Consider the following 14,749-nt stretch of genomic DNA (forward strand, 5'->3'; position numbering starts at 1 on the left):
TCCGAGTGATCACCGGCTGCGAGCAGTGGATCGCTCCTGGAAACAAAGTTTCGCCTCTTGTATTGGCAGGGACCCAAGCATGCCTTTCAGTTACACGGTAACTGGGCTCTGAGAGTTTCGACACACCCCTGCGTGCCTGGTCCGTCTATTGGGTGAGAGAAAGTTGCTAGACTGGCTCAGTGGCTTTCCCTTCTCTGGTTGGTTGCAGTTTTTGAATTTTATAAAGAAGCAAGCAAATGAGTTTCTAACCAGACTGCTGTTGTGCCTCAGCTGAACTCAGAAGGAAGCCTTACTGCGTCTTGACATCCCTTCTTTGCTAAGGGGCTTGCCAGTTGACACCACTTCAGAGATTTTGGTTGGCTGCTTCACCCCTCAGCTAAAGGATGTAAAGACTTCTTGGCAATAATACTTTTTCTGTTTAATTTCCCAATCCCAGAATGGCATCTCCTGCCTTGCAAATTGTAGCACTGGTACTCGGAGCAATTGGCCTTCTGGGGACATGCACGGTTACTGGAATGCCACAGTGGAGAGTAACCGCCTTCATTGAAAACAACATTATAGTATTTGAAGCACAATGGGAAGGGCTGTGGATGAGCTGTGTCCGCCAGATCAACATACGAATGCAGTGCAAAATCTACGACTCCTTGCTGGCGCTTCCATCGGACCTGCAAGCTGGAAGGGCATTGATGTGTTTGGCGGTGGCCTGCTCGGGCATAGCCTTGGCTATCGGATTCATTGGCGTGAAGTGCACTCGTTTCAGTGAGGATAATGAAAGAGCCAAGGGTCTAATCCTGTTGGCATCTGGCATCACATTCATCATCTCTGGAATTCTGGTTCTCATCCCAGTATCGTGGACGGGCCATCAAATAATCCGAGAGTTCTACAACCCACTTGTCAACGCATCCCAAAAACGGGAACTGGGAGATGCGCTCTTCATGGGTTGGGCAACCTCGCTCTTCCTTATCGTCGCAGGAGTCATGTTGTGTTTCCTTTGCTCGACCAAAGACAAAGGATATCAGTACAAAGCACCTCCACCGGTGACATCATACGTGTCCAACCAGCAGACGGGCATAGAAAGAAAGACTTCAAGTCGCTTTTCAAAAACTCAGTATGTGTAGGTGGCCTTTTGTACTTTTGAGAATCGTAAACTTTTTCTGAAGGAATGTACTACCTAATGTACGAAAATGCCTACAAAGTTTTGATTGGTGCTTGTGGGAAGCAAACACTGAAGAACAATGCACAGCTTTGATAGGAGAACACATGACTAAACAGACCATAACCACATGTGAAAGGGCAGCCTGTTTGAACTACGAAAAGTTAACTTTCATTTTCATCGTGGTGATGAAGAAGAAGTCAGCGACCTGTGTTCAGGACTCACCTTTTAGGTGTGCTTGATGTGTGTGCCAATGTGATGTAGAGGAGCCGGTTCTCACAGTGCCACATGGCAAAGGACGGATAATAAGGCGATGGCAACAGTTTGTTGGCAATGATATTCTCTAGACTGGCAGAGCGAGGACTTACGCAGGTACACTTAAAATGGGTGTTCTGTTGTGTTTAATGAATGTTTTGGCCTGCCAGAGAGGTGGTTGAGTAAACTGTTGTGCGCCAGTGGAACACTTAGTACAGAGTGGTAGAAGCAGACTCTCTGTTTTTTATACGTGGACCCGTCAAACTCACTCTATTAATCATTCTCCGGGTGCAGCTAAAATGAAGAAAAAATGGCCGGTGCCTGGTGTTCAGGTGTGTCTTGCTGCTGCTGCTGCAGTTGTCTTCAGTCTTCATAATGGTGGGATTGATCTTTCTATAAGTGCATTTGTGCCATGCGAGACACCAGCTTCTACCCTGGCAAGGCAATAGATATGTAGAGCTTGGTTTGGTTACAGCATGTGCTTTCTAGCCTGTTTTTTCTTTATTGGGTATGTAGAGGTTAGTTCATGTACAGTGTGTGCTTTCTGTCCTGTTATCCTTTATTGGATATGTAGAGGTTACTTTGTTTACAGTGTGTGCTTTATGACCTGTTTTTCTTTGTCAAGACTTGTCCAGCTATTTAGTGCAAGAACAACTAATGCTCATATTACATTAACCCTAATTAAGTCCCAAAAGGGCTTTTGGGTAAAATAGAATGTTTAGGTGTTGAAAAGTCTAACTTGTAATAAAATATCGAATAATCTTACCACTGAGTGCTGCACAATTGATTAACTTTCGGTTCGCATATTTTTCTTTATTTCACGTTACTTTATTCTTGCTCATTAGCAAAACCATACACAGAGTGCTCTGGAGTGCTGTACAAAACAATACACAACTTCACTTAAAAAAAAAACTATTTCAGTCGTGTCGTTAATCAGTTGTACTCTGTATGTCAATATCCATTAGCATCAGCAGGCCTTGCAAAACAAGAAAGAATGTTTGTTTCTGAAGTGGAGGTAATTAATAGATAGCATTGTCCAAATGTCAGCTCGGAGAGGATTTCAAATGCATATATCATGGCATGAGAATGTATAGGAGTCCACCTCGAATACCCCTGGGCACAAATGTATCATCGTTCGTGTTGCATCACTGCACTGTGTTTACCCTGCCAGGTCCATGGGCTGTGAGGAAGGTATCAATCCATCAGGGCAAAGAGGCTCTCCACAGAAACTTACAGGAATCTGGGCTCCAAGGGGCATATTTACAAGCCCGTTGCGCCACTTTTGCTTCATTTTTAACATGGGAAAAATGACGCAAAAGTGGCGACAGGGGCTTGCAAATTTGCACCTACATTTTTATGAGGCCGCGTTCTCTGTGAATCCAGCATTTTCACAGCTTTGCAAAGACAATAGATCTAGTGCTGGCGGTAAGTCGTATGCATTGGCAGTGCTTGTTTTGTTTTGTCACAGTTTGTATAAAACTTAATTTTTTCGCTGGAGCTGCTGATCCCTCACTGTTATTAAAAACAAATGGCTAAAAGCATGAACATTTTTTGGTCTTAAAAAGACAATCACTGCCATAGTAGTCCCAGACACTACTTTGTATTCGTTTGGGGACCTTTAGAAAGAGCAGTATGACGTAAACACAGTAAAATTAGCCTGTAGCTGGAGTGAGCTAACAAATTGTCCCATACTGTATGCTTTAGGGATGGACGAAAAATGTGAATGACAGAAAAACAGACCAAGGGATAAAGAGAGATGACGGAAAGCCCTCATCAGAATGTAAATGATGCATATAATTTTAGTAAAATCAATATTTCTTGGCTAACGCAAGACCTAGGAGGTCACACAATAAACAAGAGATTTCAATAGGCATACAGTGGTCGATAGGCCTGCTTCTGGGCTCCCTCTAATGGCCACAGCCGCCTCTTGTGCAGTGGAAGCTGTCCATCACAGAGAGCTACTTCTTTGCAAAGCTTTACTTGCAAGTGGCAAAGGGGTGGGGGGTGGTTACTCCTTACTGTCCCTTTTCTGTGTTACTTGCAAGGAGTCGCAATGTTGACATTGTGAATTGCACAGACGTGGGGTTTGCTGCATCATTTTGGTATGGTACCATTTTGTTTTTCTCCTTCACACAGTCTTACAACAGTACCATTTATGCTAGGTAGGAAAACCTCTGATACACCAGGCCTTTGACTCTCTCTCGACAGCCAATATTTACATTTATTCCACTTTTTTCCGGAAGGAATCACAGTGGTGATGCTAAAGGCTGTTATCAAATTGAAGACTTTCATTAAGACCCAGTCCTAATTAGCTTGATCACTATTTTTTATTTGTAACTGGCCTTCATTTGTGACTCAGCAAACACAGTGAAATGATGGGCGGATTGCTGAAACTTTTCAGACACTCACCCTCAGTCACAGATCTAGGTTGAGTCCATCATCATTCTTTAGCTCACTTTGCCACCCCAGTTCAGACCCAGCCATATGCAAATCAGTCTTGACCCTGTTCCTCATGTGAGCAAGGGACCCACGTCTGAGCATACCCTGACAATTTAGGGCAAACAAAGCACGTGGGCAGGGGCAGACTGGCCGTAGCGAGCACTCTGCGTTTTCCCGGTGGGTCGGAAGGGTGGGGGCCGGTTTTGGACCAGTGGGGGCTGTTTTGTTACTGGGGGCCAATTTAGTAGCAGTGCTGCAATTTTGGCCTCTGTGATAAAAGTGCAGCACCAGTGTTTCCCATCAGTACCCCCCCCCCCACCCTTCCGGGTCCGGTCCGATGTAATTGCCAAGGTTGGTTTGCGCTCCCAGTATGACTCTACACGTGGGTAGGGTATGCCCAGACGTGGGTCCCTTGCTCTCTGCACCAATGGATTCAAGCTAGCCTGGCTGATATAGGGTGATGCCCCAAACCGGTCCCAGGATGCTTGTTCGCGGTCCAGGGAGGACCTGGCTTGGCAGTTCGGGCTGGACTGTTCCCTTGAGGAACAGGGTCAGACTGATTTGCAAATGGCTGGGTCGAACCTGGGGTGGCGTGGTGAGCACAAGAACGATGGATTAAACCCATATCTTTGTGACTGGGGGTGAATGTTTGCATTGTACGGCATTCTGTCCATCATTGGTTCCTTTTGCTTTTATATGTAGATCAGCTCATTAACTGTATCTTTTATCTTTCCTTGATAAGTAAAATCTGGTCCCACAGGTAAGACATATGTAACCACTTTGCAACGTTTACTATTACCCAAACATTCTTTGATCAGCTTCTAAAACTGCATTCAAAATTATTTGCATCATAAAAGGCTTCACAGTTTATCAATAAAGTTTATTCTAATGACTGAGAAAGCAATGGTTTTTATAATAAACGGTAATGGATTGAAAATTACTCCTTTTCTTTTGGAGTGTTACATTTGGGAAAAAAACACCCAAGTATCGTCGCTAGAAAGATATTAGGTCTACAAAGAGCACCGTGTTAATGGATCTCGGTTCTTTGTTTCCAGTAAAAGAGGTGCTAAGCTAACAGAGGTATGTGTTGTTCCCTTTTCAAATAATATTCTCACTTGTAGCAAAACAAAATGTAACATAAAATATCATTTACAAAATCATCTGTTTAAGAAAATGTACCGATTGCATTTATTTTTATGTTCTGATTTCTGCTTTTTAACAATGGTCCCACTTTGACAATATTAATTATTACATCAGAAGTAACTAACCCGTAATACATTATTACAGTAGATTATGATTATAATTGTCCTTTCACTGACGGAGAGTGATCTCACTACCAGACTATAAAAAGGATATTATATACTGGATTGTAGATCTATCACGTATTACATGCACAGTGCAGGAATTCATTAAAAATGCACACAGCCAGACTATGCATGGCTCAGGAATCACAATATGCTTTGCATCGATGCAAGCAGAATAGGATGGCAAAGAAGGACTCTTGTAATATTGCTGTACATTTGAATAAAACTACAGAAGGTGACTTAAGCGTGTGTATCTCTGCATTAAAATTACACTTCACATCTCATTTAATGAATGGGTGCTAGCCACAACGGGCCTGCATGAAAGTAGGAATGCACAACTCCAAGTAGACGCTGAAAGTGAATACCAACCCAGCCCCATGGATACCACAACGTGCTGATTAGTATTGCTGCACAGGCACACATCATTCTGAGCATATTGTGTTTATGAGGGATTGTACCCTGCTTGTTAGGACTTCCTTAACAACATAAACTCACAATCTGTCATTAAGCTTACAGTCCTCACCTGGTGAGGCAGGGGGAGGGGAGAGCCCTGCTGCAGTGTGAGCTGGGAAGGAGGGCACAGGGCAGCTGAGGAAGTAAATAACAAGGAAATAGTTTAATCTCTGTTGGGATGAGGTGCTGTGAACCAATGAGCCACGTTGTGTAACAAAAACAACATTTAAAAATCTTATTTTTGTGATTAGCAAAGCTTATAGCTGCGTGTGACACACATATATGGCTTCAATTGAAGACAATGTCTCACTCTTTAAAGAACATTGGCATCAATGCCTTAACTCCTGAAAATGAACACTCAGAACATTTGACCTACTCAATAAATGATATCCCCTATAGGTATGACTAGAGGCAGCTTTAGCTCGATCAATCCATACAGAGACTGGCTTTGTTGGAACAGTAAAGTCAAACCACACATTAAACTTAATGATGGGGAATGAAGTACCAGTATTAGCCACAAAGAGCCTGCATGAATGTAGGAATATATATTAACCCCTTCGCTGTGGCGGCTATTCCGCCGCAGCGCTAAGGGGGCGGGGCGGCCGCGCGGCGCGTCCATGCTGGTGACGTAACCGCTCCGTCACCAGCCGCGGTTGAGCTGTGCTGATGACGGAGCGGTTCCGTCATGGCCCCGCCCACTCAATAGAACGCCCAGCGCAGGCGCGGAATCCGCGCCGCGCAGGCGCGTCGGCCGGGTCATGACGGAACCGCTCCGTCATCAGCACAGCGCCACCGCGGCTGATGACGGAGCGGTTCCGTCATCAGGACGGAAAAGGTAAAATTCCCAGTGCACGTCACATTTTCTGATGGAGAATGAAGTACTGGTGTTAGCCACAATGGCCCTGTATGAAAGCAGGAATATATATTAAAATGCCATTGCAGGTCACAGTTAGTGATGGATAATGAAGTACTGGGGTTAGCCAAACGAGGTTGTAGAACGTTACATCGCATGCATTTACCCCGCAGTTTTTACTCCGCAAAATCTTTTCAACGCAGGGCTTAACAAAGCACTCTGTTACAACGCATTTCCCATAACAGCGCAATTACTATTCTAGCTCCAAGGGGCGTTACTTTGGGTAATGCGTTGAAACAGTTTGCGGTGTAGAGCCCAGCATTGCAAAAGTTTTGGCGGAGTAAAACATTTGGGGTAAAGCCATGCTGAGTAAATAATGGGTGGTAAAGGATGTTTTCCACCAAATGAGCCTGCATGGAAGTAAGAATATCTTCAAATCCCACTGCGCATCACACTTCAAGATGGAGAATGAAGCACTGGTGATAGCCACAGTGGGTCTGCATGAAAGTAAGGATACATATTAAAATCTCACTTCATCATCACACTTAATGACGGCGAATGAAGTACCTGTATTACCCACAATGGACCTGCATGAAAGTTGGAATACATATTAAAATCCCACTGCACGTAACACTAAATGATGGAGAACAAAGTACTGGTCTTAGCCACAATAGGCCCGCATGAAAGTAGGAATACACAACTAAAAACGGACGCTGAAGGTGAATGCCAACCCAGCCCCATGGGTACCACAACGTTCTGCTTAGTATTGCCGCACAGTCACACATAATTCGGAGCATATCTTGTTTATGATTGATTGTATCCTGCTTGTTAGGACTTCAGTAACAACATAAGCTCCCAGAATGTCTGACATAATATCGACAGACAGAATATCGAAATACAAAAATATCGGCACAAAAATATCAACATCAAAAATATCGGAGTCCTATCTTCATAAAGGTAAGTACAAAAATATCGAAAAAATAATATCGTAGTACAAAAATATCAAAGTTAAAAATATCGTTTTTTTAAATGTATTAAGAATAATGTAAAAATATTTCTAAAATACATATAATTTTACAAATATTAAATAAAAATATTAAAACAAAATTAAAACTAATACATATACATTTAAAATAAATAAAACACTTATTAATGTAATGTAATTTTCTTTTTTTTAATTTCATTCAATTGATTTAATGTAATTTTTTTTATTTTTACCCTGTACGCCTGTACCCCAAAACCCCAAAACTGACCCTGAACCCTAAAAATATCCCTGTACCCCAAAAACCCAAAACTGACCCTGAACCCTAAAAATATCCCTGTACCCCAAAAACCCAAAACTGACCCTGAACCGTAAAAATACCCCTTTACCCAAAAACTGAAAACTGACCCTGAACCCTAAAAATACCCCTTTACCCAAAAACTGAAAACTGACCCTGAACCCTAAAAATACCCCTTTACCCAAGAACTGAAAACTGACCCTGAACCCTAAAAATACCCCTTTACCCAAAAACTGAAAACTGACCCTGAACCCTAAAAATACCCCTTTACCCAAAAACTGAAAACTGACCCTGAACCCTAAAAATACTCCTTTACCCAAAATTAATTAATATTATTTAATTACCAATTAATTATTAATTAACAATAACAATAAAGTAAATATATTAGCACATTAGCTGTAATTAATTTAATTTAATAATTAATATTATTTTTCCCAATTAATTAATTAAGAATAAAAAAATATATATATTAAAAAAATTACTCTAATTAATGTAATTAACTAATCAATAATAATTAATTACCAACTAATTAATAATTAAACATATGTACAACATTATATTAATTAATTAACTAATTAATATAAATTAATTACCAATTAATTAATAATAAAAATATTTACAAACATATATTAATTAATTGATTATTATTAAATTACTTCCCACCCTATTCCCCTATAAACCCATAACCCGCTACAGAACATATTTATCAATTAATCAATTAATTCAAATTAATTAAAAATTAATTCTCAAATAATTAATTAATAATTCCTACTAATTAATAATTAATTTAACATAATTAAATTACTTCCCACCCTATTCCCCTATAAACCCACAACCCGCTACAGTAGTAATAGACAATATTTAATTAAATTACATTAAAAATAAATAATAAAACATACTAAATACAATATAATATACACTAAATTTATTTAAAAATTGATATTAGTAACATCGAAGTTATTATTTCGATATGTTTGACATCGATATTTAAAACTTCGATATTACTGATATCATACTAATATCGATATTAAGACTGTCGATATTACTTACCTTCGATATTTTGTCCCATCGATATTTAAACTTCGATATAATTGTATATCGATATTTAAAAATCGATATTTTGTCTGTGTACCAAGCTCCCAATCTGTCATTAAGCTTACAGTCCTCACCTGGTGAGGCAGGGGGAGGGGAGAGTCCTGCTGTAGTGTACCTGAGAAGGAGGGCACAGGGCAGTTAAAAAAGTAAATAACAAGGAAATACTTTCATCTCTGGTGGGATGAATTACTATGAACCAATGACCCATGTTGTCTGACAAAAATAACAGTTAACAAACTTAATTTGTGATTGGCAGAGCATATAGCTGCTTGTGAGACATATATATGGCTTCAACTGAAAACAATATTTCCCTCCTTTGGAAGCATTAGCATTGATGCATTATCTCCTCAAAACGTACACCCAGAATATTTGATTTGCTCATTAAAATGTGTCCCGTATAGATATGACTAGAGGCAGCTTCAGCTCAATCAATCCATACAGAGACCGGTGTTGTTGGGAAGGGCATGGTTTTACAGACACGCACCCCTGCTCTGATTATAATAAATTACAGTTTTCACTTGTTTCTGGATTATTTATATGCCCGGAGCATAACAGTCATGTGTACACTGAGACCTTAGCGCTGTGGAGCTGTGAAAGGTTCTGACCCCCAGAGCATGCATGATGGGCGCACCAATCTTACCTTTATAAGACACCAATGTCTATGTTCCGGGACATAATCATGAAGAGGTGGTGGAAGCATACCATTTTTTCTTATAACTTGTACAGGACAGATCTTTTTCCTGTTCATGAAGAGCACCATCCTAACTTGGGTTATTTCCTCTACTCTGATTCGCACGAACTGTGTGTGCATGGGAGTGTGTGCATGGGTGTGTGTGTGCGTATGTGTATATTACCTACCACTGGTTGTCAGTAGGTATAGTTAGGACCTAATTTCCATAGGAATAGCGTTTCTTTGTTTTGCCAATAACTTTGACACCGTTTGACGAATCTTAAAAAAAAATCATAACCTGTATGCTAATTTGTTTACCTGCTGTGTTAAAAAGTGAGTCGTCAAGTAGGGGCTGGGAAAAAGGGAGGGGCTCAAAACATGTTTTCTCCATGCAATTTCCCATAGGGATTTTGAACACAACTCCAGCCCGAACTGCTGGATGGAATTACACCAAATGTGGCAGAAAGCTAGCTCTTGGTCCAGAAAGAGTGCTGTTTATGTTTTGGTAAAAATCTTTTTAGTAGTTTTATAGATATTAACTGAATACCAGAATTTGTATACCTAGGGACGTGGACCCTCCATAATCCCCCTGCAGGGATTCATAATTCCATGTCCTGCTGCAAGGATCTGATTAGCTGGCTTCAACCTGACAGAAAAGTTACAGCCATCAATTTATATATCGGGAAATGGTCCCCGGGGCTGAAAAGTAGCATGTAAACTAGATGATGGGGTCTGGTTATAGCTTTCCTGACCCCATGTGTGTGGTATAGATGTGGGGTAAGCATGTAGAATGGGGAGCAAAAGCCAGAAATCAGATTATTTTTTCCACGCTTGAGCGCTGCAAATCCATCACGAGGCTCAGCACGGCCCTTGTGTAAATCTGCGAATGACCTGCGGTTTTTCCTGCAAATCATTTTTATCAAAAATAAATTCACAAACCCACTTTGACTCCCAGACAGATGCTCTTACACCCACTGTAGTACCCAAGCAGACACTCTCACGCCCACTCACACACTCAGACAGACACTGTTGCACCCACTCTGACGCCCATACAAACCCTCTCACACCCACTCATACACCCAGACAGATACACTAACACCCACTGTGACACCCAGGGAGACACTCTCACACCCACGCACACATACAGAAAGATGCTCACACAGCCAGTGACACACCGAGACACTCTCACACCCTGTCACACACACAGATAGATACTCTCAGACCCACTCTGATGCCCATACACACTCTCACACCCAATGACACACACAGCCACCCACTCTCACACTCACTGTGACATTCAGACAGACACTCTCACACTTACACACACCCATACAAAAACTCACCCACCCACTCACAGACCCATACAGGCACTCACACACCCACCCACAGACCCACACTGACGCTCAGAGGCCCACTCACCATCTCATAGAGGCACTCACAGACCCACATAATCCCTTACACAGGCATTCACAAACCCACACACCTGCTCACATACCCACTTACAGACATCATGCATTCACTGACACACCCACTCACAGACCCACGTGGACTGGCACAGTCACAGGAGCCGGTGAATGGGTTAATGGTTTAGTACATTGGTAATTAGGGAGTGTTTGGCTTTTAGTTTAGTCATTTTTGCAAAGTAAAATATAATTGCAAAGTAAAAAATGGAAAACTGTGACATGGCTGTTGGATCCATGATTCCATTGCGAATTGAAACAGGGCCGTGCTGAGCGTCATGGTGGATCCACAAATCTGCACAAAAAGCAACCAAATTGGGTTACTTCCCCAAAAAGAAGCAACCAAATTGGGAGTCTTCGCCGAAAACACGAAAAGGGTTTAAAAATACTGACTATTTACAAGTGGTATAACACAAATAAAACATGAAAGAAAGGCTGCAATTTGTTAACTACAACATTATAAGAAAGTGCACATGGTAAAGGTTAGCCATTTTAGCTGCTTTTGTACTGGGGGGGGGGATTGCCATAGTAGTGACTTGAAATTTTCAATTAAAAGAGATGTTAACTAAAGTTGGCCAACAGCAAACAGATTTTACAGGTATGTTAATTAGGCTGTAGTATATTAAGAAAAATTGTGAGTGTTTATAAACTGAAAGAAATGTGTAGCTTCTAGGCACTGTAGTAGAAGGCAAGGTAGAAGGGAGCTTACATCACAACATCAACTTAACATTAAAGTGAGCAGGAAAGGAGAAAGAGGAATTGGTATTGCCTTCTGCATTTTGCAATGGTGCATGCATTTTTGAATAGTTTGTATCTGTTTTCACATGGAACGTGTCTCGAGGCAGTATTTTTTCATAATATGCTTTGAAACTGCTTGATGCACTGATTATACTTGATAAATTTGGCCGTAACCTTTTTTCGCACATGAAGGACAAATACAATGTTTCCAACCATTACTCCTTTTTTGCAGGTAGCATGTCTTTCTCCACATTCAGTAAAGGGTCAATATGCTGTTGTTGATTTAAACACATACCAGCATCTATCTGAAGTACTTGTGCAGAAAACTGTATTTGCAAATAGGTATGTTATGTGTATTTCTTTATTGTTTGGTCACCATTGTATAATAATGTGTTAATGTGGGCTTTTACATGGAATTAGTAGAATGGAAAGGTTTTTTATCAGTCTGTCTTGATAATTGCTTGCTTCAGATCTTACTCTGCAGTAACTTGAGAAATGCACAACTCTACCTTTAAGTTCTCCTCGTGTCTCTAGTTCAATGCTTTTAGTTAGAGTTTCTTTCTCTCAAAAATTCATGTAGAATATCTCATACTCTGCACAACTCAAGGTTACCCACCAAGTTGGTGCACCTAAATTTTGCAACATTAACTTCACCTCACTATGAAGACGGTACTAATACTCGTTTGGTCTCATGTTGGCACTGCATTACATTTATCAAATTGTGTTTCAGCTTCCCATCTTTTCCATGAATTTTGTAATGGAATACTTAGTTGAAATGTAGGGTCCTCTGAATATAATCTGGTTGGGCTATACTCAGATGCAGGTATTTGCACAGGGCAGTCATTGTACCATCCACCTACTCCAGTTGGAAACAGTTGAGGAAAACATAGAGCTTGTAACTGTTTCTCTCACACACTCTTTCAAGATTCTTTAGCTTGTTTTATCTGATATAGTTCAAAAGCATCTCCTATACACTCTTTTGAATGCAGTGGATGGATATTATAGTGCTCATATATTTCTTTGGATCTAGTTCTATCCGCTTTCTCAAACTGTTCACTTGAAGGCAACATTTCTACCGCCATGCAACTTCTATGTGCGACAGCATCTACATATTTATAGTACACACTATTCTCCTAAGGTAGAAAGTAGCTTTCTTCACCTTATTTTCATCCACTAGTTCATGTCAGATTTTTTTTTGGGGGGGGGCACACTAACTCATGAGAATAACAAGTGATTTGAATGTGTTAATACATTCATAAAAGTTATGGCATGCTATTTGTTACGTTTAAATTATATTGTAATGTGTTAATAAAATGCATTTGTATACAATTCAGTTTTTTTACAATCTATATGATTATTTTTCCCCACTGTTCATTGATGTCTATTTTAACAGTGTACAAGCATAGAACCTGGAAACTGCACCCACGGAAGATATTTTAATAGTGAAATGCATGTGGCATTGTGCACAGTGAGTGACTAACATACTTAAATCTTTGCCGTCAGCTGGTAGTATAATGTCTTATACTGGTGATGGTTCTCCTAAGAGTACTGGAGAGGTGGGCTATACTGCTGCATGTTGTTTCTCGCGCTTCATCCAGTATGAGACCCTTTTATGATTCATTTTAAAGTGCTTCCCTTTGTAAGTTGTCCCATGTGAATAGTTATTTGCAGTGCCTCTGGTTAATGCTTGCTGCAAATATTGCAGTGCATATATTTAGCTAATCTCTTCTCCCCCGAAGGTATTGTAAAATAGTTGCAAACATCTGTTTGTTTTCTTTCAGTGGTGTATCTTCCTCCTCATCCTCAACTGGTTGTGGATGCTCATCCTGGATAGAAGATGAAGCTTCAGCCATTGTTATATTTTGACCACAAAAGAGAACAAATGCAGAGCACCACTGATTCTGGATGCTCTTTCTACAGACTTCACTGGAGAGATAACTGTTTTAGAAGTGTTTTAAAAAAAAAAAACAACAAGACTTCTCCACTGTGGAAGAACACACCCATGTAAAACAGTTTTATAGTAACAAGCATGTGGCATTTCGCACAGTGAGTAACAATCTCACTTAAATCTTCTCGGGCAGCTATTATTATAATGACTTCTACTGGTGATGGTTCTCCCAACGGTATTGTAGAGTTGGACTGCCTGCTGCACCTGGTTTCTCCCATGTAATCCAGTTGTAGACCCTTTCATGAAGCGATAAACTTCCTTTCTCCTGAAGGTATTGTAAAATGCTTCCAAAGATTACTTTGTTTTGTTTTTAGTTGTGCAGAAGTGTATTTGTAAATAGTTACATGCGTTGTGTTATGTTTATTTGTTAATTGTTTAGAAATGTGTTAATAAAATGCATTTGAAAAGTTTAAAAAATGGATATTATAATTCAACTCTTAGGCCACAAAAACATGCATACAGGTCTCATGAATTAACTCACACACCTATAGAGTCAGTCACACAGGTATTGACACACCCGCACATACACTCACAACCCCACTAAAATCCAATACAATCAGCCACACAGCCTTTTGCACATGCAAACACCTATTACATAGACACATACACCCATATAGCCATTTACACACCCACTTACACACTGATACAGTCACTCACACACCTATGTGTATACTGATATACCCACTCACACTCCCATACCCACCAAAACAGCTACTCACACAAAGAGCCATACACTAATACAGCTACACAGATTGAAACATCGATGTACAGATTCATACAATTACTGACACATCCAGGCACTTAACAATACGGCCACCAACAGACCCACACTCACACTGACACGACATCTGACACAACCATGGACATACCTATACAGCCACTTCCATACCCATTTACTCTCTCATACAGTCACTCACACAGCTCCTCACATACCCACTTACTGACCCATGCTGTGACTTACACACCAACTCACTCAAACATACAGCCACTGACATACCCAGACACATACTGATACATAAACTGACACACCATGGCACATACACATACAGACAATTACACTCCCAATCCCTATATTGATAGAGCCACTTCCACATTTAGCCT

At 40.6% G+C, this 14,749-nt stretch overlaps 1 protein-coding gene across 1 annotated transcript; it reads left to right on the forward strand.

Annotated features, from left to right (window-relative positions):
* The first annotated feature begins 255 nt into the window (after positions 1 to 255).
* On the forward strand, positions 256 to 2,173 carry LOC147696916 (claudin-8-like). The gene has a single exon (XM_086934006.1). The coding sequence runs from the start codon at positions 438 to 440 to the stop codon at positions 1,116 to 1,118; it is 681 nt and encodes a 226-aa protein (XP_086790132.1). The 5' UTR covers positions 256 to 437; the 3' UTR covers positions 1,119 to 2,173.
* Positions 2,174 to 14,749: the final 12,576 nt, after the last annotated feature.

The sequence above is a fragment of the Lissotriton vulgaris genome, chromosome 8 (assembly GCF_964263255.1).
Source record: "Lissotriton vulgaris chromosome 8, aLisVul1.2, whole genome shotgun sequence".
In the NCBI taxonomy this organism is placed as follows: Eukaryota; Metazoa; Chordata; class Amphibia; order Caudata; family Salamandridae; genus Lissotriton; species Lissotriton vulgaris.

Excerpts from the sequence above, each read along its gene's own strand:
- LOC147696916 (XM_086934006.1), top strand. The coding sequence starts at position 438 with ATGGCATCTCCTGCCTTGCAAATTGTAGCACTGGTACTCGGAGCAATT.